The 26,744-nt window shown below is 43.0% G+C and overlaps 1 protein-coding gene across 2 annotated transcripts in view; it reads left to right on the top strand.

Annotated features, from left to right (window-relative positions):
- The first annotated feature begins 15,788 nt into the window (after positions 1 to 15,788).
- The window catches only part of MTR (5-methyltetrahydrofolate-homocysteine methyltransferase), a 105,535-nt gene continuing 94,579 nt past the window's right edge, over positions 15,789 to 26,744 (top strand). Inside the window, exons 1-2 of one of the 2 annotated variants that reach the window (XM_047759699.1) lie at positions 15,789 to 16,253; positions 24,072 to 24,283. In XM_047759699.1, the coding sequence (XP_047615655.1) occupies positions 16,220 to 16,253; positions 24,072 to 24,283 (246 nt within the window). In that variant the 5' untranslated portion in view covers positions 15,789 to 16,219. Of the gene's footprint in view, positions 16,254 to 24,068; positions 24,284 to 26,744 lie in introns of both variants that reach the window. The other variant, XM_047759698.1, reaches the window with a different exon arrangement.

Genomic DNA, 26,744 nt, shown 5'->3' with positions numbered 1-26,744 from the left:
GTGGTTGTGATTTGTCACTAAGAATCCCTAGCCAAGGCTTCTCCAGGGTCTTAAAGTCTTTGTGAACTTATCTCCATAGCCTTGCAGATGTCCCATTGCAAAAACAGATGGACAGAGAAATGCTTGGGTACCCAACAAGGCACACTTGCAAATCCATCTGCATAACTGGGAACTTCCAGGAAGCCACAGTGGCAGATAAACAGATAACCAGTCACATTGTGTCTTTCTAAGACAAGCTCCCAAAGATGGAAAAAGATCAGCCATGTAAAGGGAAGTTATAGAGGGGAAAAGAACTTTTAATACACAATATGAACAATAACATGGATTTATGGACATTTCTTTGTATAATTTCAAAACGACCTAGGTGACCAATGGCCAGGACCAGGAACGGCAGACTTCATGAAAATTTTCTTCCCCTTCAGTTGCACATGTTCCATCCCAAGCCCCATTCCCGATGCACCTCAGATTCTCAAAGGATGCTTTTTAAAATTACTGATGCCTGGACCCACCCTTGACCACTCAAAATGAGAATATGTGGTAGTGGTAGAAGGGTGGGGGGCAGTCAGCTGTACATTCAGTTCTTCCCCAGATCAATCTACTGTAGAACCACTGTTCTAGGCAATGAAAACAATCTTTCTCTGCCTCATGATGCTGCTCTGTTGTTCATGACATAGGCAAGCAAGTACAAGAAATTGGTGCACAATGTCAGTGAGTGCCAGGAGGAATAAGCCTCCTCTCTCTGACCCCAGCTCCTACAGGCACCTCATACCCGCCCTTCCCTGAGTAGGGTTTTTTCTAAAAGTCCTTTCTTCCCATGATTGCAAGGCTTTTAGATGCCAGAGAGGTTCCTTGCCCTCCTTCAGGCTAAGGGTGTGGAAGGGGGCGAATCCAGCCATCTTGCAGGTCTGTCTGCTCCTTGGGGAGGCTTTCCCCACCCTCCTCCAGCCTTCACCGGTGTACTTGCCTCTGCTTCTAGGGCTCATTCTGCTCCTCCCCCAGGTATCTAATGCACCGCCCTGCTCTGTGTGGGTGCCCCACTGAGCAGGTCTCTCCTGCCAGGCTGAGGTCACTCAGGGCGGTGGCTTGATAGGACCTGTCACATGGCAAGTAGTAAGCACTGAATGCAGAGTTGTGCCTGTTTGTGGGGGTGAATATTATTGAGTAGTACCCACAAGAATGAGAAAAGGTGGAAATGATCAGGCCTGTGGCTGGCAGGAGAGGGAGGGGAAGAATTCAGATTGATGAATGACTTGAAGTAGTGGTCTCCCAGCAGGAGGACACAGGCATGTGAAGACACCCAAGTGCTTCGTGGAAATGGATGCTTTCAGTGTCTTTCCAGATCTTCAACTCCTTCCTGATGCCACAGGGTCTCCTTTGTAACTTTTGCTCATAAAAGCACTCTTCTCCCACTTTTCAAAAGAAAAGCACACCCCTCACCTCAAGGTGCATCAACCCAGGGTGTAAAACTCCTTAGGGCTCTAAACAGAGGGTAAAGTGTTATTTGGGGGATCCCTTATTGGAGTTCTAAATAAAGGCACCATACTCCCACCCTAAAACTTTCTACCTTCTCCTATCCCATTCATTGTCCTGCTAAAGGTGAATTGTGGCAAAAGGAATGGGACATTCTTTTTGCTTGGTTTTGTTTGGGGGGTGGGGGTTTTGGCCACGCCTGCATCATGTGGAAGTTCCGAGGCGAGTGATCAAACCCACACCACAGAAGTGACCCCCACTGCTGCAGTGACAACACTGGATCCTTAACCTGCTGCACCACCAGGGAACTCCAGGAGGGGGACATTCTGAAATCAGATACATGTATTATAAAGTACAAGTACTAGCAGTGAAGCCAGTTTTCACTTACCTCATCTTCATTTCTCAATTACTGCCAAAAGAAAGATTGCTCATGAGAGAGGTTAGTGACGGAAAATCAGAGCATCAATAAGAAGTAAATGGTTTGGGGAATCCTGTATTTAAACATAAATAATTCTTTTTTAGCTACTTTCAAAAATAATCCTTAGAATGAGTTAGCCAGTTAGAAAAGCACCATTTGCAGGCACTATGAAGAACAGTATGGAGGCTCCTTAAAAAACTAAAAATAGAATGATCATATGGTCCAGCAATCCCTCTCCTGGGCATATATATATCTGGACAAAACTATAATATGAAGAGATACATGCACTTCTATGTTCATAGCAGCACTAATTCAGAATAGCCAAGACATGGAAACAATCTAAATGTCCATAGACAGAGGAATGGATAAAGAAGAGTGGTACATATATCCAATGGAATATTACTCAGCCATAAAAAAGAACAAAATAATGCCATTTGCAGCAACATGGATGGACTTTGAGATTATCATGCTAAGTGAAGTAAGCCAGACAGAGAAAGACAAATATCATATGATATCATTTATACGTGGAATCTAAAATATGTCATGAGGCTAATTTATGGAGAGAGTAAAAAGATCAGAGGTTGTGAGCAACTGGGGGAAAAGGAGCAATAGGGGAAAATGGAACTCTTAAGGTAGTGAAAATACTTGTATGATATTATGATGGATACATTTGTTCAAATTACATAATGTTACAACATCAGTATTAAGCCCTACATTAATTACTATGGGCTTTGGGTGACTATGATGTGTCAATGTATGTTTATCAGTTGTAACAAATGTACTACTGTTACAGGTAACACCGATAACGAGGGAGGCTGTGCATGTGTGGGGGCAGGGGGTATACGGAAAATCTCTGTACCATCTATGCAGTTTTGCTGTGAACCTAAAATAGTTCTAAAATAAATGTAATGCAAAAGATCAAAATAAAATATGACATGAACTTATTTACAAAATAGAAGCAGACTCACAGACATAAAGAATGGACTTGTGGTTGCCAAGGGGAGGAAGGGGGAGGGACTTTGGGATGAGCAGATGCAAACTAGTATATATAGAATAGATAAACAACAAGGTCCTATCATATTGCACAGGGAACCATATTCAATATCCCGTGATGAACCATAATGGAAAAGAATATGAAAAAGGAAAAAAGAAAAAGAAAAGCACCACTGAATAACCAAAGCAGGCCAGGCTGGTAACAGGAATGCTTTCTCAGACAACCATAATTTTCAAGTTTCACTAGATAAAACCTGTGGTAATGGGTTACACGTTTTCATGTAGATGTGATGTGTATCATACAAGAAGGTATTTACAACATATCTATGCAAGCATATAAAATATTCCCGTTACAATCTTGAACTTGCTTCATCTTGTAAAATATTTTGTATGTTCTCTTCCATGTTAGAGGAAACATAAAATGGATGCTAGATACCAGATCAGTTAATTTTTGGCAGTTTATACTTTCCCCTTTCATTAAATACTTTGAAAAAGTTCAATCATAATGTCTAAGAAAATTAATGGAGGGAGTTCCCACTGTGGTGCAGCAGAAACAAATCCGACTAGTATCTATGAGGATGCAGGTTCGATCCCTGGCCTCACTCGGTGGGTTGGTGATCTGGTGTTGCCATGAGTTGTGTAGGTCACAGATGCAGCTTGGATCCTGCGTTGCCATGGCTGTGGTATGGACTGGCAGCTGTAGCTCCAGTTCAACACCTAGCCTGGGAACTTCCTTACGCTGTGGATGCAGCCCTAAAAAGCAAAAAATAAAAAAAGAAAGAAAAAGAAAATGGAATTATTTCCTAGTTTTAGACATGATTTGCTGCACTATTCCCAAACATGAGCTCAGTACACATAAACACACACACTTACCAAAGGGCTGAGGCTCCTTTTGCATCTCCTTTGCTTCAGGAATAATATAAAAGTGTAGCTACAGATTTTCTTGCATAAATAAATGAGAAAAATTTACATAATGAAAATTTTAATTACATTAGCACAATAGCATTTTAATCTTGACCTGTCTGTACAAGATTTGTTAACACTGTTTCTCAGTGGTTTTTACACTATTCCTCAATATGTGTTTGAGAGTTCATTTGAATTGAAAATGAAGTCAGATTTTTTTTTAACAGCAGAAAGTAAGGTTGATTTAGTTAATCACTTAGCCTGACGTGGGTAATTAAGCTACATGGGGGACATATTGTTTTGTCAGTTATCTAAATCTGCAGCTCCGATGTTTTGAGGAAAGTATAATTAAAGCACATGGTAACATATACGCATTTTATTAAAAAAAAGGAATTGGCCATAGTGTGTTGAAATTAACAATTTCCTCTAACTCTTCCTGAGTATGTTGTACTAAATGAGGAGTATTTAAGAGGGAAGTAGCAGGCATCATTCATAGTCAGTTGGTCATTCCTAGGGATGGCGCAGCTACAGCTTAGAAGAACCTGGGTTCCTGGTTGACAGATCGCCCCAGTGACATGAACTGCTCCCTCAAAACTGCCATGTGGGAGGAGTTCCCTTGTAGCTCAGTGGGTTAAGGATCTGGCATTGTCACTGCTGGTTACAGCTGTGGTGCAGGTTTGACCCCTGGCCTGGGAACTTTCCCATGCTGTAGATGCAGCCAACAAAACACAAAAAAACTGCCACGTGGAAAGAGAAACTTGTATATATTTGAAGCCACTGTATTTATTACTTAGTTTGTTTTGCCATGCCTGCAGCATGGGGAAGTTCCTAGGCCAGGGGCTGAACCCATATCACAGCAGTGACCCAAGCTGCTGCAGTGACAACACCAGATCCTTAACCCATTGTGCCACCAGGGAACTCCAAAGCAACTGTATTTAGAATCCGTTACAACAGCTTTGTTTTACCGTAAATAATACCATATTAACCTTGACAAAACACTGACCTGACTGGATAGCTGCATTTATGATATTTTAGATTGTACTACATATTTTCGCATTGCCTTTTTTAATCTCTCAATTTATTTTTATATACATTTGATAAGGTGAGAGAATGACATTTTGTGCCAAATTCAACATATTCATTCATTCAATTTTATAAACACTGCCTATAATTTCCCTTGAAACTTTTGCAGACACTCTGCCTTCTCCTCACAAGATTTGCTCCTTTCTTTCGTAGATGACTCTACCTGTCCACGCCCGCTGACTTTTCCCCATTGGAGTAAGTGTGAGCAGCTTTGCTGTCACTGAGCCCTTTTACCTCTGGGGCTAAGATTCTTTGTCAGTGCCCTTTCCCCACCTATCCACCATCCTCTTAAAATAATAATTTGTTTTCTCTTTTGAAATGATTGTGAACATCTGACTTTTGCTTTTTATATTAAACAAAAGAGACTGTGATGCAGACCTTGAAGGATGAGTGTGCCAAATGTCATGGGACTTCCATTATGACATCACTTTCTTAGGAGAACATTTCCAGGTGGTGTCAATGGAGAAGGCACCTGGCCAGCCTTGCCTCCCTCCTTTTCCTGGTCATTTTATTATTTCGTTCCCTAACCACCTGATGTGTTACGTCCCATGTACTTCAGCCTGCTACTCTTGCTTCTTCACGGCCTCTGAGGCCACGAAATTGGCCACAAAGGTTAAGTCTGCAGCCTGTTCCTTCCTTATCTTGCACAACATGGCTGTACCCAGCCCAGCTAGTTCCCTTGGCTGAGAGATCTAATTTAGAATTCCTTGGGCCACTTAGAGCGTTAACCCAACTAGTATCCATGAGGATACGGGTTCCATACCTGGCCTCACTCAGTGGTTTTAGGAGCCAACATTGCCACCAGCTGCGGCATAAGTTGCAGATGCGGCTCAGACCTGGTGTTGCTGTGTCTGTGGTGCAGGCCAGCAGCTGCAGCTCCAATTGGAGCCCTGGCCTGGGAACCATATGCCATAGGTGTGACCCTAGGAAAAAAAGAAAGAAAAAAAAAATAGAATTCCTCTGGAATCTCACCTGCTTCATGAGTCTTCATGGCTGAATCTCTGTGGGGAGCCATGTGGACACCGAATTATTGCTATGGAATAACAATTAAACTTTATTGCCTCTTCTTTCTACATCTGGCAGCCCCCAAATTGTTATCATACATAAAACTAACTGTTCATTGCCCCACTTGCTCTTTTTTTGGGGGGGAGGGGCGAGCCTGCAGCATGTAGAATTTCCAGGGCCAGGGACTTACGCCACAACAGTGACCCGAGCTGCTGCAGTAACACCACCAGGTCCTTAACCTGCTGTACTACAAGGGAACTCCCCACCCCACTTATTCAATAATTATGGGAAGATGTGGGATAGAGTCTTGACAGACAGCTGGGGTTTGTGAGGTCATGCAAATTTGACTGAGCAGTGCTGGGACCTCTTGTAAATTCTGCCTTGTCTGCCGTAACTATTAAAAGAAGGAATGGACTTGTCCATCGTGGCTCTGCGGTTAACCAACCCAACTAATATCCGTGAGGATGCAGGTTTGATCCCTGTCTTCGCTCAGTGGGTTAAGGATCCCACCTTGCTGTGTCTGTGGTGTAGGCTGGCAGCTGCAGCTCCAGTTCAGCCCCTAGCCTGGGAACTTCCATATGCCTCAGGAGCAGCCCTAAAAAGACAAAAAAAAAAAAAAAAAAAAGCAAAACACCAAAAAACAAAAAACCGTTATCTTGGCCAGAAATGGGATGGGTGTGGGGACTGGTTGGTGAAGGAAGGAAATGAAAGTGGTGGACAGGAGGACAGGTCAGAGAGTGAGCGGTGTGCAGATGGAGTGACCAGGAGAGTCAGGGAAATATCAGCACCGACCTTCCACCTCCATAGCCTGCTAAGTCGGTTTTAAGACAAAACATTCTTTTCTGCATGGGAATAGCAATCATTCCAAGACCCATGGAAATAAAATGAGGACATACTTTTGTAGAGGCTCTTACAATAGTCCAAATGGGAGATAAGACCTGTCCTAAGGCACAAGCAGAGGAACAGACACTGCACATGAGTCTTCTAATCCTAACGTGAAGCCACTTAGTTTAGCATCCCTGCCTAGTTTTTTAGTTTGTCTGTCTTTTCTTTCTTTCTTTCTTTCTTTCTTTCTTTCTTTCTTTCTTTCTTTCTTTCTTTCTTTCTTTCTTTCTTTCTTTCTTTCTTTCTTTCCTTCCTTCTTTCCTTCCTTCCTTCCTTCCTTCCTTCCTTCCTTCCTTCCTTCCTTCCCTCCTTCCTTCCTTTCCGCTGTACCCGTGGCATATGGAAGTTCCTGGGCCAGAGATGGAACATGTGCCATAGCAGCAACTCAAGCCTCTTCAGTGGCAATGCAGGATCCTTAACCCACTGCACCACTAGGGAACTCCATCCCTGCCCAGTTTTATCTTCTTTGCCTAAAGTGAACTTGCCTGACACAGACTCCTTTTGAAAGCTGATATTCACTACAGGGGGTGTCCCTCTTATCTACGGAAATTCTCTTATCTTGCACCTTTGAGTCACCAAAAGGCTATTTCCTTTTTTAGCCTTGCAAGTGTGTAATTAGAATGCTTCATATCTATCTGCTCTCCAATAAACCCAAGTGAATCTTGGAGCTGTTCAACAAACAATACCTTTTGCTTTTTCCTGAAGTACCTGAATTGGTTACACAGAGAAACTGGGGTAAATGAAAAGGAGACACCCTGAACTCTGATGTTAGGCTTGAATTGAATAACACAAGAGTGAGTTTTTAGTAGTGCCTACTGTCATTTGCTGGGAGTCAAGTATAGGGGACCACTGTTTATGCTCGGCAGGCACGGCGAGGGCTGATGCATACCACCTCCAATTGGAATCCTGCTGAGGTCACTCTACTAAGTGGGAGCATTGCCTACTGGATTCCACCCTCCCTATCTCTCTGACTCTCTCTGTCTAAGTCATTCTGCATGCACATGATAGGTTAATTAGACTCAAGACCACACTCTCTTGAAGGGTATTTTGAGACCCAGAGAGAGAGAGAGCCAGAGCATGCAGAAGACTCCTGATGTTACAGAGGGGTAGAATTATTAAGTTACTCATCTTTTTAATGTGTAGACTTGATCCAAAATAAACCACATGGTCACATCTACCATTTAATATGCCTACATTATATTTTTCTGTCTGCTGATCTCAGCTAATGCCTAACATGATGCTTCCCAAAAGGTAAAGATATATCCTTCTTCTATTCAAACACGCCCTTAATTTTGTTGTTTTATGTTTATATTTCTATCTATCTGTTTCTAAGAGTATTCAAGATACCGTTTATACTTGGATGGCAAGTTGGTATCAAGGGCCTCAATATAAAAGTGCTGATGATGTTGAGGATGGCAGACTTACCCGCATCACTCCCAAAGTATTGGTATAAACTATATGTCAATAGAGCTAGGACCAAGCCAGAAAAAGTCTGTGCTAATATAAGACTTTCTTGGAGTTCCTGTCGTGGCTCAGGGGGTTGAGAACATGACTAGTATCTATGAGGATTTGAGGCGTTACGTGGATTAAAGGGTGTGATGTTACCATGAGCCATAGTATAGGTCACAGACGTGGCTCAGATCTGGCATTGCTGTGGCTGTGGTGTATGCTGGCAGCTGCAGCTCTGATTTGACCCCTAGCCTGGGAACTTCCATATGCCACAGGTGCAGCCCTAAAAGGACAAAAAAATAAATAAGTAAAAAAATAAGACTTTCTTAAGCTGAACGAAAGACTTAAGTAAGCAAGGCCAAAGAGTAGACAAGGTACCTGGTCTACCAGAGCTGAGGAATGTCATATACAAATACTCTGGGAATGATGTTTGGTGACCTTCTTTAAAAGATTAAAGTTTTATCTGTCCCCCAAAGCCAAGTAGGAATATCTCCCATTGCAAGGGTAGCATACTTAAAATTCCAGGTTTTCGAGAAAGTGTAACAGAGGAAGACAGAACTGATACCATGTTGGAACTGCCTCTGTCACCCTTTAGCCTATGGGTGCCCTCTAGCCTTGCACAGAAAGAGCTACATATCAGAGAAATGTGGCTTGTGTTCACATAGTTCCTTAGGTTCCCTGAAGAAATGTTCCATCCCATGGTCCTGAACAAGTTATGGCTACTACTTGTCATAGATAAGTTTGCTTTCAGCCCAGAAACCTTGCTAATAAGCAGAGATAAGAATGGTAGAGTAAAAATAACTGCTAACAATTTGAAGTTTTTGCAGATTTCAGATCCAGCCTATGTGAGCAAGCAGAAGAACAAAGAAATGTTATGTGCCCCCTTGAAAGCCAGGTAGTTCCAAGAGGTCTGCTCTTGAACAGATACTGACTTACAGACTTTGAAAAACTTATGGTTTCCAAATGAGACAGGCGGAGGGGGGGTGAGGGGGGTGGGGGGATGTGCTGGGGGTTTGGGATGGAAATGCTATAAAATCGGGTTGTGATGATCGTTGGACCACTACCAATGTAATAAAATTCATTGAGTAATAATAAAAAAAAAAAGTCTGCACTCTGCTTTCACCCCTTACTCTTGAACTCTCCTGGTTCCCCTTTCCCTTAACATCAAGGAAGCCTGAATTTATTCCAAGTTGAGATGTTTTTTACAAGATGCTAGCTACTTGATCATCTTGGTCTGCTGGCTTTCTGAATAAAGCCACTATTCCTTGCCCCAACAACTCGTTTCTTGACTTATTGGTCTGTCCTACATACAACTGATTTGTTGTGTCCATTTTTCGGGGGAGAGGGCTTTCATTTACTGCTCCAAGGGAAGTACTGGCTTAGTGAGAAAGAGGAGGAATGCTGAAACCAGTTGTCCTAGGTTTGAGGCCCAGCTGCACCATCTATTAGAAATGTGTCCTTGGGCCATGTGTTTAACGTCTCTCTTTTTGTTTTTTCCTTTTTCCTTCTAGGTTAGTTAAATGAAGCAGTGGGGGTGGAGAAGGAACCTGTAACTGGTTGTGATCAATTCATTGTAAACACCATTTCACTTTTGCACTCTGACCAGCCAACTTCTCTTTACTTTGGTTTTCTCATCAGTAAACAAGAATGATAACAGAAACTAGCTTATAGAGATCCTCCTCCTTGGCACTAATCTTGCTTTATCATGTGGTACTTGATTATCATTTGTTCCTTTCCTGTAGGCTGCAGGACTTTGGGTCTGTTTGGTCTCATTATTTTAGTTTCAATGCCTGGTACAGAACAGTGCCAATAAGTACTTGTTGAATAAATAAATGTCCAACAATTAAAAGGATTTCAACAATTGGATCCGTAAAAGCCAGTATACCAAGAACTCTTGTCTTTTAATTTTTATTTTTAATCAATCATTCATTCATTCATTCATTTAAAAATTTTTTTAGGGCTGCACCTGTGGCATATGGAAGTTCCCGGCCTAGGAGTTGACTTGGAGCTGCAGCTGCTGGCCTGCACCACAGCAAGGTAGGATGCAAGACACGTCTGCTGGTAGCAATGCCAGATCCTACTGAGCGAGGCCAGGGATCGAACCTGCATCCTCATGGATATCAGTCAGGTTCTTAACCTTCTGAACCACAACAGGAACCCCTTAATTTTGATTTTTATTAAGTCCCCCAACTATAGAATTTGTAGGTTTCAACTTGATTATCTTAACAGTATTTCTAGGCCGAGCCAGAAAACAATACTGACTAGCTCACTTAATTCTTTTAAATCACATCTATATTGAAATTTTAAAGGAAAACAAAAGCAAAATACCATCTTGGTTTAAGTTGCTGAACTTTATTTTTTAATTTTTTTGTCTTTTTAGGGGCACACCTGCAGCATATGGAGGTTCCCAGGCTAGGGGTCCAATCGGAGCTGCAGCTGCTGGCCTACATCGCAGCCACAGCAATACCAGATCTGACCCTTGTCTGCAACTACCACAGCTCACAGCAACACTGGATCCTCAACCCACTGCCAGGCCAGGGATTGAACCCGCAACCTCATGGTTCCTACTTGGATTCCTTTCCGCTGTGCCACAATGGGAACTCCTAGGATGCTGAACTTTAGGTTAGTTTTTTTTTTTTGTCTTTTCTGGGGCCACTCCCACGGCATATGGAGGTTCCCAGGCTAGGGGTCTAATCGGAGCTGTAGCCGCTGGCCTACACTACAGCCACAGCAACGTGGGATCCAAGCCGTGTCTGCAACCTACACCACAGCTCACGGCAACGCCGGATCCTTAACCCACTGAGCGAGGCCAGGGATCGAACCCACAACCTCATGGTTCCTAGTCGGATTCGTTAACCACTGCGCCATGACGGGAACTCCTAGATTAGTTTACATTGCACTGAACTATAACAGATTTCCTTTTGTGGTTATGAGAAAAGAATTTGCTCTCCATGAGCTCTTTTCAATTTAAAAATTATTTCTGATTTCCCTCCATGTTTAGGATATAAATTTCTGGGATACAAAGACAGAACGTTAAAAAGTGTTTGTCAGATCACTTTTCTCTCCTTATACTTCATTTATATAAAAGTAAGACAGATTAGCAGTTAGCAGTTTTCAAGTTTAGTTCCGTTCAGCGTCTTAAGTTGATAAAGTACCACATTCCTGTTTATCAAACAAAAATATTTGAGTACTCTTAGGCAAAACTGAAAGAGAGAAAGATACCAAAACAAATTCCAAACTAACCCCAATCCCCCCAAAACGTTAACAACAACAACAAACCCAGAAAATAAGAAGTACAAATCAGGAGTTCCTGCTGTGGTGCAGCAGGTTAAGATCGGTGTTGTCTCTGTGGTGGTGCCATGACTTAAGGATCCGGTGTTGCTGCAGCTGTGGCATACGTTGAAGCTGTGGCTTGGATTCAATCCCTGGCCCAGGAACTTCCATATGCCGTGGGTGTGGCCAATAAAAAGTCCAAACCAGAGCAGAAAAAAACACAGAGCAAAACAATAAAGTAAAACCCTCCATACATTTTTTTCTGAAAAAGTTTTAAAATAATTTTTACAGGAGTTCCAGTTGTGGAGCAGTGGGTTAAGAATCCGACTGCAGTGGCTCAGGTGGCTGCAGAGGCACAGATTCAATCCTGGCCCAGCTCACTGGGGTAAAGGAACTTGGATTCAGTCCCTGGCCTGGGGGCTTCCACATGCCACAGGTGTAGACATTTAAAAAAACAATAAACAATAATAATTTTTACAACTAGACAGAGGGGTGAATCCTTCCTTGTCTCTTCTACCTTCTGATGTTTGATTTGTTTTTTTTGTTTTTTGTTTTTGTCTTTTTGCCTTTTCTAGGGCCACATCCACAACATATGGAAGTTCCTAGGCTAGAAGTCAAATTGGAGCTGTAGCTACCAGCCTACTCCAGAGCCACAGCAATGCGGGATCCGAGCCGAGTCTGCAACCTACACCACAGCTCACAGCAACGCCAGATCCTTAACTCACTGAACGAGGCCAGGGATAGAACCCACAACTCATGGTTCCTAGTCAGATTTGTTAACCACTGAGCCACGAATGGGAACTCCTACCTTCTGATGTTGTGGGCAGTTCTTGGCGTTCCTTGGTTTTGTTGACAAAAAATTAATCAGTTGATTTAAGGAAGAAATGGAAAATTTTATTTGAGCTAAACTTGAGGATTATAACACAGGAAGAGTATCTGAGAAAGCTCTGAGAACTGGGAGTTCCCGTCATGGCTCAGTGGTTAACGAATTCGACTAGGAACCATAACGCTGTGGGTTTGATCCCTGGCCTTGCTCAGTGGGTTAAGGATCCAGCATTGCCATGAGCTGTGGTATAGGTCACAGACACAGCTCAGATCCCACATTCCTGTGGCTGTGGCGTAGACTGGTGGCTTCAGCTCCGATTGGACCCCTAGCCTGGGAACCTTCATATGCCGAGGGTGCGGCCCTAGAAAAGCCAAAAAAAAACCCAAAAACAAAACCAAAAAAAACTCGGAGGACTGTTCTACCTGTTAGAAGTTAAGGCACAGTTATGTAAGTTTTTTCAGACAGAGGGCTGCACGTCAAATGACGAATTATTGACAGTTAACATAATCCAGATCTAAGTGTCATTGTGGTGGCCCCTTATAAGATCGTGAAGGAATGTTATCTTTAAGGAGTTGACTTGTTGCCGCTGGGAGAATGCTGCTCTTTTTGGTGGAGCAGGTATTCTTGCCGATGGGGGAGGTCTGGCCGACGCTTAAGGCAGACACAGTGCAGAGTGGGGAGCAAGGAGGCCAAAAGGCAGAGAAGAATTTTTATGTTTCAAATTTTCTTGTCTTGTGGTTGTCAAGGGGGAGGTGGAGGGAAAGGGATGGACAGGGAGTTTGGGGTTAGTAGATGCAAACTATTCCATTTAGAATGGATTAGCAATGAGGTCCTGCTGTACAGCCCAGGGAACTCTATCCAACCTCCTGGGACAGACCATGGAAGATAATATTTAAAAAAGAATGTGTATATATGTATGGCCAAGTCACTTTGCTATAGAACAGAAATTGGCACATTATAAATCAACTAAACTTTAATAAAAAATTAATTTTTCTTGTCTTTCCATAAAGTAGAATTTTACTTCACAGTTTGCATAACACCAATCTCTGTCTTTGCCATCACATGGCTGTTTTCTTCATGTGTATCTCTCTCCTTTTCCTATAAGGACACCAGTTATATTGAACTAAGGGTCTGCTCTACTACTCTACTGTATGACTTTATCTTAACTATTATCAGCAACAAACCCATTTCCAAAAAGCTCACATTCTGAAGTCCTGGGGTTTAGGACTGACCGACATATCTTTTGGGGGAGGGGGACCCAATTCACCCCACAACAGTGTTCTCAGAACTTTTCCTTAAGTTTTGTGAGTTTTTTATCGTAGAAATGCACAGCCCCACTTAGGCAGCATCCCTTTAATTTTGTAACCCTTTTATGACTAAGAAAATACTGGGTTTCATCAGTTTTAGCTGAGAAGCTAAACTTGACTGACTTGCTAAAAACAGAGACTGATATACGAATCTGGTCTTTCTACCAGGATATGGGATAGTAAATGACCAGGTGCCTGAAATTTTTTTTGTTTGTTTGTTTTTAAGGGCCACACCCATGACATATGGACCTTCCCAGGTAGGGGTCTAAGCAGAGCTGCAGCTGCCAGCCTACACCACAGCCACAGCAACACCAGATCTGAGCCTCATCTTCGACCTACACTACAGCTCATGGTGATGGTGGATCCTTAACCCACTGAGCAGAACCAGGGATCAAACCCACGTTATATTGGATACTAGTTGGCTTCATTACCCCTGAGCCACAATGGGAACTTCCTGAAAGACTATTTTGCAAGAGAGACATCAACAGACTTTGAGAGATAGGTGAAAAATTTAAAACTAGCACTTACAATCTTAATAAGATCTCAGCTATTCAGGGATATCCCTTTCCCCACACTTCTACTTTATTTTTTATTTTATTTTTAGAGCCACATTTGTGGCATATGGAAGTTCCCAGGCTAGGGGTCAAATTGGAGCTGGAGATGCAACTGCCACCTACACCATAGCTACAGCAACACTGGATCCAAGCATCTGCAAACCATGCCGTGGCTTAAGGCAACTCCAGATCCTTAACCCACTGAACAAGGCCAGAGATCAAACTCACATCCTCATGGATACTAGTCAGGTTCTTAACCTGTGAGCCACAATGGGAACTCCCTCCTCCCACACTTCTGTTTCATTCTCTCTTCACTCACTCCATTTCCTCCCCTCCAGGTATGTCTTTGATAAAGATGCTATAACCATTATATAATTTTATAGATTTTTAAAAAGAGGTGTAGGTGTTCTCCCGTGGTGTAGCAGGTTAAGGATCCAGTGTTCACTGTAGTGGTTTGGGTCACTGCTGTGGCGTGGGTTGGATTCCTGGCCCAGCAACTTCCACATGCCGTGGGTGCAGCCAAAAAAAAAAAGAAAGTATAATTACATACAGTAAAGTAAAAGGAGAATGGCAAGCAAATTTGTGGGGTTTTTTTTTTTTGAAGCTTCATAAGTATCATAATTTTGTCTCTATTTTCATTTTTTGATTCATTTGCTTTTCCTTCTAGCATGCTCAGCCTTACACAGCGGTCCTCTACTTTCAAATTCTCTTAAGTGTCATGTTCTACCCAGGGAGTTTCTCCCAACTGGAATGGCCTTACCTGGCACACACTTTTCCTTCAGAACCCAGCCTCTTCTTTGAAATGTCCCCTAACTCCCTTGGAGAACTGAGCTCCTTTGGCACACTGCATGTGGTTCTTTTTTTTTTCCTGTTCAATTATTAGCCTTAGCCAGACTGTGAGCTCCTCCTCTTAAAAAAGAGGTGGGGGTGTGATGTAGCATGCCCCTCTTTTCATTCCTAGTGAGTAGTCCACAGCCTGCCACATAATAATGTTTACTGCCAATAAATGACAATTAAAATGCATATCTGGGAGTTTGCTCTGGCTCAACAGGTTAGTGGCTCCAGTTACTGCGGTGAGGCAGGTTTTCTGCCCTGGAAGTTCCATAGGCAGCAGGTGCTGCCAAAAAGGAACAAAAAAAGAGGCATGCATGTACATAAGAGTTTTCACAGGGGTTCATACTATCTTATTTAATCCCCACTCAACCTTAGGAAAAAGTAATTTTCACCGCCCTATCATTTTCTGTTTTGTAAAGTGTAGAATGGCGACCAAGAGATTTAAGTACCTTGCCCAGTGCCAGTAAACAGTAAATGCTTGACCAGTACCTGGCCTTCTAGATTCCCAGTACCAGGCTCTTGACGTCATACGACACACTGGGGTCACGTCAAGTTTGCCCCACGATTTAAACTTGGAGAGACCCCCTATGGCTGCACTTCCTGAGGCTGGGCTGAGAAGCTCAAATCCTCAGCAGAGCACCTGAGACGCCAGCACTACGTCTCCCAGAGAGCCCTGGGGCGAGGCCTCAGGTGATTGGTTGAGATCGATTGGCCAATACAGAGGCGAGGAGCTCCTACAGACCAATCACAGTTCTGAGGGGGCGGGACCTACCATGCGGAGACGGGATCTCCCATGCTGAGGCTGGATGGAGCGCAGAAGCTAACAGTCCTCCGAGTTGCCCCAAAGCCTAGGGGGCTGTGAGTCCTGGTCGTACGCCTCGCCGGCCACGTAATCCTCCTATTCGGTCCACTCGCCTCCCTCCCGGCGACCCGGCCTCTGGCGGTCAGACCCTTGCATACGACCGGCCGGCTGGCGAGGAAGCGCGTGCTGGGGTAGTGGTTTGGGTCGGGGTCTGCTGTTATTGCCACGCCGCGCTCAGGCCAGACGGAGGCCCCGCGGCGGGCGGCAGATGCGGTGAGGCCCCTCAATGTGCCCCGCAGCCCGGACCGCCCGTGAACCGCTCGCCCCGCACTAGCTGGCGTGGCTCTGGGCCGCTTCGTTTGGAGAGCGCGTCTTCGCCGCCGCGTCCCCTGCCCAACTGGGAGCAGACTCGGCAGCATGTCCCCCGCGCTCCAGGACCTGCCACAGGCCGGTGAGTGAGACCCGCGCTCCGCTCTCTGTGCCTCGCTCCACCGTAGTCTCCTGCTCCCTGGGGGTGATTCTAGACTCTGTCTGGAGATACCTGGTTGGGTTTCCCCGTGGCGGGCGGTGCCTTTGAACTTGCGCAGGATCCTGGAGGTCCAGGTTTTTGTTGCTGCGTAGGTTCTTTCCTTCCCCCACCAACCCGCCTTCAAACCATCAATCCCCGAAGCACATTCTGAACGTTAACTAAACTTTGCAGTTTGGTATGGCATATTCCAGCAGGGCGCTAGCGAAGTTTTGCATGATTGAACGTGTTTACTCAACATGTATTTATTGAGCACCTAAGCCAAAGGAAGTTCAAATGCTGAGAGAGAAGAGAACTATTTAAAACTGCGTTAAACGTTTATTTTCCGCTTCGGGGTTAGAGCAGGCGTTCTGTAAACTCAGGTGTGCTAGAATCACTGTTTTAAAATAGATGAGCAGGTACTCGGTGGGTTTGAGGAGTTAACTGTCCCAGGTGATTCTAATGTTGGTGACTCTGGCATCAACAAGAAGGAAAAAAACCAAAAAACAAAAAAACGAGTTTAGCACAGGAGCTAAATGTATTTTCAGCTTTAAAGTGAGCCCTGGGTCTTTAATGTCGTCCCTCCTTATAATTTGTGGACAAATACACCCATAAAAACATCTGGGGCATGAAGTAGGAAATGAAGAAACAAGAGAATCAGTAATACGGACAGAACAACAGCGATGACAGGTGAGGTTTTTCAGCTCAGGGAGGAGGGTGAAGACTGAATTCATAACTCAGAGGGAAATTTTTCACAGGTCAGCTAGTGGCTCCACTGATTCTAGAGAACTGATAGATGGGACCCTTAACATGGTTCATGAAACAAGTGGGACTGTGACTGACATTTTAATACTGTTGCTGTAAAGTAAGACTATACCTCTCCTAGGGGCATCCTATATTTATTTGAATAATATCCCTTACTCATGATTTCTGGCCCTCCCAGAAATCAGAAAAAAAAGAATCCCCCCCCCCAAAAAAAAGAAAAGCAAAAGAAAGTATTTCCCTTTCATCTGACTGTATCAGCAGCAAAATGTCTCTAAAGATTTAGCATAGTTTGAATAGTGAGTGATCTTTTTACAGCAAATGAAAAGAAAATTTTTGAGTGTTTGGATCTAGCCCAGTTTCCTGACCCCAAGGCTCGCCTCCACAGCTGAACATCAAGTCCGTCAAGTTTAACAAGTCTTGGGCCCCTGAATGAGCTCCTAGCCAGGCCAGTGGGCCTAGAAAAGACTTCAGGTTTATTCCCGCATCTCTCTGTATGGGCATCCTTATGTTGGAATGAGAATCAGGTTCTGTGGAGTTCCCTTCGTGGCTCAGTGATTAACAAACCTGACTAGGGTCCATGGGGTTTCGGGTTCAATCCCTGTCCTCACTTAGTGGGTTAACGATCTGGCATTGCTGTGAGCTGTGGTGTGGGTGAACTTCCATATGCTGCGAGTACGGCCCTACCCCCCCTCCCCCAAAAAAGGAATCAGGTTTTAACTTCCTAAAAATCCTTTGATACTTATTGGTGTGCAGTCTTAGTGAAAGCTCTTTAATAAAGAGCTGGGGGTCATTGATTCTCAAGATTGGGCCCTAAGGCTAAATGTCCATGACCTCAGACCATGGTTGAACCCCCTTAGGAAAGAGATTGTACCCCCTTAGGGAAGAGGTTGGCTAGCAAATACCTGTGAGAAATTTTAGATGATATTTTCTAAAGATTGCTTAGTTTCATCCTTGCTTCATGGTACTATGTTATCTGGAACTCAGTTGATAAAAGATTAATGAAAGAATGAGTAAATGAGCCATTGCATTGATATCAACAGGTTACATGTTTCTAATCCTTCCCTGTCTTATTAAAATCAAAGGGGAAATAATATATTTCAGAAATGGAATGTTGCACAAGCAAAGAAATGTCCATAAAGTGTAACAAGTTGGTGCAAACTAAAAATTAGAGATTCAAAAGTTAAGTATATTGTAAGGGACTTGTAGGGCAGCAGTAAGATATCTTTAATACAGTAAAGTTAGGAAACTGTTGAGAAAGTGTTGGGATCATTTGTTTATAATACAGAAAATAAAAATTCCTTGCTCTTTGTGGTAGATATGGGAGTCCTAAATAAATCAGACCTGTATGGAATCATTCTGTTGTTCCTGACACTATTTACTACATAAATCCATGTATTAGGGATTTATTGGTTTATACCTTCATTTTGTCATTCTTTTTTTGGTGTGTGTCGGGGGTGTGGCGTATGGAAGTTCCTAGGGGCCAGGGATTGAATCTGAGCCATAGTTGCAACCTGTTGTGCTGCAGGTGCAGCAATGCTGGTTATCATTTAACCCACTGTGTCTGGCCAGGTTTGAACCCTCACCTAGGCAGCGACCTGAGCCATGCAGTCAGATTTTTAACCCACTGCACTACAGCAGGAACTCCCGTTTTGTCATTCTTTAGGATGGTTCTTAAAGGAGGTACTACCTGACTTACCCACCTCAACAGCTAATTGGTGCTTTACTCAGTTAATCCTATGTTTGAATCAGTTAGTATGAATCAAAATATCATCAGCTAAGCAATAAAAAAATCCCCTGAATAAACAAAATTTGAGGTCCTCTCAAACTGGGAAAAATACTGTGATCTCTTAGGCTCCCTGGACGAGGACATTCCTTGGGACTCTCTCTTATGGACTGCATTACCTATATATACATCTATATGTTAAACATAAAAATATTTCTGTGTTGTAACCAGTCAGCCACATGAAGGACCTGCAAAACTCGTATTCCTGTATTCACTGTGAAAGATGTTGGAGAGAATCTTCTTTGTTTAGAACCTGACCAGTCAGGAGTAGAATGTACAGAATGTTCTAGACCTAATCGACTGAATACAAATAGATACTGAATACAAATAGATTTTCTGTTTGTTGGCGTTGTTTTTTTTTTTTTTTTGGTTGTGTCTGCGGCACGTGGAAGTTCCTAAACCAGGGATGGAACCTCTGCCATAGCAGTCACCTGAACCACAGTAGTGACAATGCTGAGTCCTTAACCTCTAGGCTGCCAGGGAACTCCAGTACCACATTTGTTGTTATTTATTGAAGAGCAGCATTTCACTGAATGCGCACCCTGCCAAGGAAAAGGAGAATTGTTAAGGTGACTTACTGTTATGAGAAGATTCTGGAGGAGCAATGGTGATTAGAAGTCTGTGAAAGATAATCCCTTACTTTACATAAAGTGGGAGTACATAAAGATTAGAACAGGGAAAACTTACACCAATCAACAAATATAGGAGGTGAACCTTTGAGTCTCTTTTACCTTAAATCTTACATTATCCCCTAAAGGATAAATAAGCATGGTGAAAATGTTAAGAGCATTGGATTTTTAAGGACCTCAGTTGCAGAGGAGTTTTGTATTCGGTACTTGGAATTCCCACTGACATTTGTTTTATTATGTGTTCCCTTTTACCTCTGTTTTCTTTTCACAATTTTCTTGCTCCCATAGATAGGCTGTTTCACTTATTTCCCTGTATTTGTACATTTCCCCTTAGACTCTTCTGTGTATGTATTTTCAATTTATTTATTTTTTGGTTTTTTGTGCACGTGTAAGTTCCCAGGCCAGGGGTCAAATCATAGCTGCAGCTGCCAGCCTACACCGCAGCTCACAGCAACACTGGATCCTTAACCCACTGAGCAAGGCCAGGGATCAAACCCTCATGGATACTAGCAGGGTTTGTTACCGCTGAGCCAAGACAGGAACTCCTGTATTTTTAATTTATATGAAGGAGTTCCCATTGTGGCTCAGTGGTTAACAAACCTGAATAGTATCCATGTGGACACAGGTTCGATCCCTGCCCTTGCTCAGTGGGTTAAGGATCTGGCTTTGGTGTGAGCTGTGGTGTAGGTTGCCGACATGTTTTGGATCCAGCATTGTGCCTGTGGCGTAGGCCAGAAGCTATAGCTCTGATTTGACCCCTAGCCTGGGAACCTCCATATGCCACAAGTGTGACCCTAGAAAGACAAGGAAAAAAAATTATATAAGTAGAGTCCTGGTAGTCAGCCATTCCTAACTTTCTCACTCAGTATCCTGTCCTTAAAATAGAGCAATACAGTGATAGATCTGGTTACTACCCCGTAATATCCTACATGAGCATCCTCCACGTTTTATTTTGCTATTTCCCAAGAATGTCTCTAACTTACCACTTCAGCGCACATCCACTTGCTCTCTATGGATCAATGGAGACTTTGGGAAATAAACCCTGGAGTGAGATTGTTGGGTTTTCCACATGCTTAATTTCCTGCTGGGCTGCTCTCCACAATGGCTGTATCTGTGTACGTTCCAGCTGGCATGCTCGAGGACTTAGATTTTCTTTGACATTATCCAAATTCCCAAAATATTGCCCACCCATTAGTGTATATATTGGCTTTGTCTTGTTTTAATTCTTCTCTCTCTGATAGCTAATGAGTTTGAGCACCTCTTCATTTACTTGTTGATTATTCAGGTTTTCCCTCTCTTGATTTGACTCTATACATCTCCCGCCCCCCCGCCCCCCGCCCCCACAGCATACAGGGACTTGAAGTGGGATTTCAGTTCCCAGCCCAGGGATTGAACCCAGGCTGCAGCTGTGAACACATCAAATCCTAGCCACTGTTTCCTCCTGCCCCCATTTTTTCTATTTCATTTCTTACTGATTTGTAGGAGCTCCTGGTACATTATAGATGTTAGTCCTTTTCAGTTTTATACGTCACAGACTCTTTCTCCAATTCATAATCTATTTATTACTTTTGTCTGTGGTGACTCAATTAAAAGAAACTCTTCGTTTTTATGTAATCAAAATCACCTTTTTTTTTTTTAAAAAAAATTACAGGGTGAGCTTTTTAAGTCTTTAGCGGTCTTTCACTATACTTGGTAACAAAGATATTCTATATTTTATTTACCTTATTTTATGATATTGTTTTGCAGCATATCGATAATATTTGGTAGGCCAAGTAATGTCTTTCTACTTTTTAAAAGTTCAATTGAGCTCTTTCTGGACTTTGAGTCTTCTACATAAATTCCAGAATAAATGTGTCAAGTTTTTCTCACATATTTTGTTTAGAGTTTAAAAAAACCCTTTGATCTCTTGGATATATGATGGCTCTTAAGATGTCAGAATTTGTATGTGTGGGGATGGGGTTGTTTTATGGCAAACAATGAACTATCTTAAAGACTGAAAACAGATTATATTTCTGATTTGAAAAGTGAATACAGTAGAGGCCTCATGGTAACACGCGTAGACTTTTTATGAAAATGGGAGGAGTGGAGGCACTCTCCATTGTCAGATTTGCCGTGAGTAGAGAAATGTCAAACAAACTGGTGAGGTGGACCAGGGTGGGAGGAGGTACAGCACTTCCTGTTGTGTTAATTTCTCCTTCCTTCTTCCTGCCCCCTTAAACGTGAGTGTACTTGGTTAGCGGAGGAGATGGAAGGACAAGGACATAAAATAATAGCATACCCATCAACCATTTTGCTGATGCCAAAAGACATATTTCATTGCAGAAAAGACTGCTGTTGTGTTTGGTTTTTTGTTCTTGGAAGGTCTGAATACTTTTTGAATTAAATTTCAGATGTATGACCTGCTCCCCCCCAAGTCCACACCCTGTGCTTCTCTTGGACACAACACCCATGGCCATCCTGTGACTGAGTCACATCATCTACTTCAGGGTGGAGTGCAGCTACATTCTTATAAGAAGGAAGGAATTCAGTTGGGCATATGGGTTAAGGTTTTTAATCTCTCTTCCCATTCTGCATTTGAAACCATCTCCATTTAATTGTCTTCATCGAGCATTGTCTCCCTTCTGTTCCCTTCCTCTTGTTCATTTCCAAACCTGCAAACAAGCCATTCCTTCCAGGAGGCCAACACACCTCCCGCCCCAGCAGGAACAGAGGTGAGAGCTTTAGGCTGATGTGATGTTTTTTTCATGGCCTGCTGGACTTTGTAGTGTATAGGACACAACCTTCAGGGTTTCGATCTTAGCTCCACTTTGTATTAGCTTTGTGACAATCATGATAAACTAGGAGCCGTTCACATTTATGGTGTGTTTATGTCATGGATGTCTCATTTCACAGCTTATGAGATTTGAGAGTCCCAGCTGTTAACATCTGAGATTTGCCTTCAGACATATTGTCTCATTCTATTATCACAGTTCCTATGATAATGGAAGGACAGCTATTTCCCCATTTTTCAGAAACATAAAGTCTTGTCCAAAGCTCTATAGGTGTTTATGGGAGCTGGGACTAAAACTCAGATTTCTTGGCTTTTGGTTCTGCCACCATTAGCTTAATCTTCTCAAATTCTGGGTGCTTATTAGCTGATAGGGTAGCAACATTGTGGGGTGTCCAAGTTAATGTCACATTTGAATTTCCTTTGTTGACTTGAGCTTGAAATGACTGGACCACTGCCTAATTGCCCCCCACCCCCACCTATCATACATGCCTGAGTAGATGTTGGTTATCACGGAGAGTGAGGAGTCAGGTAACATTCAAGTTTTCAGGTCAGGCTGCTGGGAAGAGTGATGCCTGTCAGAGAAATAGGGTCAGACAGGGATGTGGCAGGTTTGGTTCTGGAGAGTAGCCTGAGGGCCAGTGAGGTGTTGTAGGTGATGGTCTCAGGTAGACAGTTTGAAATCTGGGTCTAATATTTGATCCAGGTGCTTTTGCTAATTAGAAGGTCATTGGTGACTTTAGAAAATAATTTCAGTGCGTGGTGGAGGAAGAAGCCACGTCAAGAAGGAAACTGGGGGAATTCCTGCTGGGGGTGGGATGGACTGTGGGAGGTGGTGGAGGTTATCACGTGCCCTTCCTTAGGTGCGAGGGGAGGAAGATAGCGGGAACTGAGCTGCCAGAGGATGTGGAGGTGGAGGGGGGTGAATTCGAGGAGCTCCCAAAAGAAGACACTTCTGAAGGGGCCGAGGTGAAGTCACCTGGGAGAGAGGAGAAGAAGGACTGGGTGCTAGAAAGAAGGAGGGATTTGGGTCAGCAGGTGTAGGAAGCCCTGAGGGAGCTGAGAAAGAGGGGCCAAAGTGGAGGCACCATGTCATAGGTTTCAGCCACCCCAGTCAGCACAGTGTTGTGGCTTTCCTGTAATTCTTGGAAATAGAAAATAGGATTGGAAGGAGTGGGCACTGGGGGCTTTTCAGGGCCAGGAAGTGGAGGTGGAGGACATGGGGAGGGTTGAGAAAGAAGCTCCAGGGTGTTGGGGTGGTATCGTTTCAGAGATGGAGCAGAGATGAGGAAAACCCTTATGTGTAGGCTGTTCCTAGTTCTGGCAGCGCATGGGTCAAAGCTAACAGTTTAAAGGGCAGTTTGGAACTAACTGATGGCTAGTTCCAAACCGAGCCATGGGAAAGCCATCATTGGAACTCATTGATGGCTTTCCATTACCCAGATAAGTCGCCCTGTCGCAGGTACGCTTGCACAGAACCCAGAAGGCCTTCTCCCCTGCTGGCCTGGCCTGTAGCACGTGGCCCTTTGCTGCCCGTTTTGCTCACTTCTGAAACAGGAATGATGCCAGCCTGCTTTAACCTTGGTTTGGTGCTTGACCAGTGATTTTGTGCTATGTACAATCTTTTATTTCATTAAGTGTTGTGATGACTTTAATGAAGAGATTTCAGGCCAGCATTTTTGAAATGCTCCATGGTTATCAGTACCTGTTTCATGAGCCCCATTTACTCCCTGTTGTCAACTCTTCTAATTTAGTCTAAACTCCCTCGTCACACGTTTTTCCCCTTTCACTTTGTAAAGTCAAATTTCTCTTGAAAGCAGGGATGAAGAAGACCCTGCAGGACGATATCGAAGCCATCCTCCAGGAGAGGATCATGGTGCTCGATGGAGGCATGGGGACCATGATCCAGCGGCACAAGCTGAGTGAAGACGACTTCCGAGGACAAGAATTTCAAGATCATGCCCGGCCTCTGAAAGGCAACAATGACATTTTAAGTATAACCCAGCCTGATATAATTTACCAAATCCATAAGGTAAAGCAGCCCTGGTTCTTATATTTTCATCATATCAACTGCAAGCCCTTTCATGTCCTGAGGGCAGAGCACTGTGCCACGTGCTCAGAGGATCCAGAAGAAGGGGGCGATTTGTTCAGAAAGCAGGTGTTGGGTACCAAGTGAAAGTCATGCACTGTGTTGAACATTCGAGATGGGGAGATAAGGAAGGTTTTCTGCCTTTGAGGCATTTCACCTTGTGTGAAAAACCATAAAATCCTAGACAAAGTAGGGTTTTCATATACACTACCTTACTTAAGTCACTACAACATCCCTGATGAAGTGAAACCAAAAGGTAGCGTTACTCTTATTGCATAGATTTGGGATCTGAGTATCTCAGAGGTTATATAACTTGCCTGATGTTACAGAGGTTTACAGACTTGAAATCCCATGTTCTTTCATTTCGTTTTTCTGTTTTTAATGAAAGTGGCTAGCCAACATAAGAGATCAGAAGCAAGTGACTGGGTATTACTATACTTTTAAAATTTAAAGATAAACATAGAACTACATTGTTTAATAGGTTATGGTAGGAAATTCATAGAAGTATGACTGGAAGAGATAATAAGGTGATCTAATCTGTTTTCCTTGTCCGGATTCAGTTTGAAGGACAAAGCGTATTTACCAGTTAAATGAGAAAGTTTTATCTTTCAGAGAAGGGTACTGTTACAGTGTTTTAGACTTTTTTTCTAAATTGAGATATAGTTGACAAATAACGTTCGTTTCAGGTGTCAACATAATGATTTGATACTTGAGTATATTGTGAAATGACCACCACAGTGAGTCTAGCTAACATCCATTAGCATACATAGTTGGAATATTTTTTTCCTTGTGATGAGGATTTTTCAGATCTACTTTCTTGGCAACTTTCAGATTTACAGTACAGTAGTATTAACTGTAGTCACCATGCTATACATTGCATCTTCATAACCTCTTTATTTTATGACTGGAAGTCTTCTGCCTTTTGACCCCCCTTCACCCATTTTTCCTGCCCTCCACCCCCCACTTGAGGCAATCACCGATCTATCTTTCAGTTCCATATATGAGCGTCTTTTATTTTGTTTGTTTTTAGACTCTGTTTTTCTCTACTTCCACTTAGCATAATGCCCTCAAAGGCCATCTGTGCTGTCGCAAATGACAAGATTTCCATCTTTTTTATAGTTTAGTATCTCCCATTGCAGATGTATTTCTTTATCCAGTCATAAATCTAAGCAGTGGACCCTTAGATTGTCTCCATATGTTGGCAACTCTAAATCATGCTGCAGTGAACATGGGGGTGCATGTATCTTTTTGAATTAGTGTTTTCATTTCCTTTGGATATATACTCAGACGTGGGATTCCTTGACCATGTGGGAGCTGTGTTTTTAATTTTTTGAGGAACCTCCATTCCATCTGACCTAGTGGTTGCACAGAATTACATTGCTCCTAACGGTTCATAAGCGTTCCCTTTTCTTCACCTCCTCACCGATACTTGTTATTTCATGTCTTTTTGATAATAACCATTCTAATAGGTGTGAGGTGATATCTCCTTGTGCTTTTGATTTGCATTTCCCTGATGATTGAAAATGAGCAACTTTTCATTTGCTTGTTGGCCATCTGTGTGTCGTCTTTGGAAAAGTGTCTATTCAGATCTTCTGCCAGTTTTTATGATTTTTTTTTTCCTTTTTTTTTTTTTCTGCCCTGCAGTATGTGTAGTTCCTGGGCCAGGGATCACCAGGTGGCAGTTGCAACCTATGCTGCAGCTGTGGCAATGCCGAATCTTTTAACACAATGCATGTGTCCTGGTGCTGCAGAGACACCACTGATCCAATTGTGCCACAGTGGGAACTCCTTTAGCCCATTTTTAATTTGGACTTGTTTGGGTTTTTTTTTTGCCATTGAGTTGAATGAGTTCTTTATCTGGTTTGGATATCTATCAGATATGTAATTTGCAGATATTTTCTCCCATTCCCTAGGTTGCCTTTTCATTTTTTGTTTTTCTTTCTTTCTTTTTTTTTTTGAAGGGCTGCACCTGTGGCATATGGAAGTTCCCAGGCTAGGGGTCCAATCAGAGCCAGAGCTGCTGGCCTATGCCACAGCCACAGTCACATGGGATTCAAGCCACTTCTGTGACCTCTATACCAGAGCTCACAGCAATGCCAGATCGCCAACCTACTGAGCAAGGCCAGGGATCTAACCTACGTCCTCATGGATGCTGGTCAGGTTCATTAACCACTGAGCCACAATGGGAACTCCTATTTTTGTTGATGGTTTCCTTTGCTGTGAGATGCTTTTTAGTTTGATGTAGTCCCACTTGTTTATTTTTGCTTTTGTTGCCTTTCAGACTCTTCTTAATGAAAAAAAATTATTTAAATCACTTTGTGATTAAAAGGTTCATTGATTGTGGAAAGGATCCTTCTCCTGGGTGGTTAAGACTGTTCTCGCTAAGATACAGAATGCTCTTCAT

Source organism: Phacochoerus africanus, chromosome 15, assembly GCF_016906955.1.
Source record: "Phacochoerus africanus isolate WHEZ1 chromosome 15, ROS_Pafr_v1, whole genome shotgun sequence".
In the NCBI taxonomy this organism is placed as follows: domain Eukaryota; kingdom Metazoa; phylum Chordata; class Mammalia; order Artiodactyla; family Suidae; genus Phacochoerus; species Phacochoerus africanus.
Note: the sequence above shows the minus strand (reverse complement) of the source record. Positions and strands in the feature narration are given on the sequence as shown.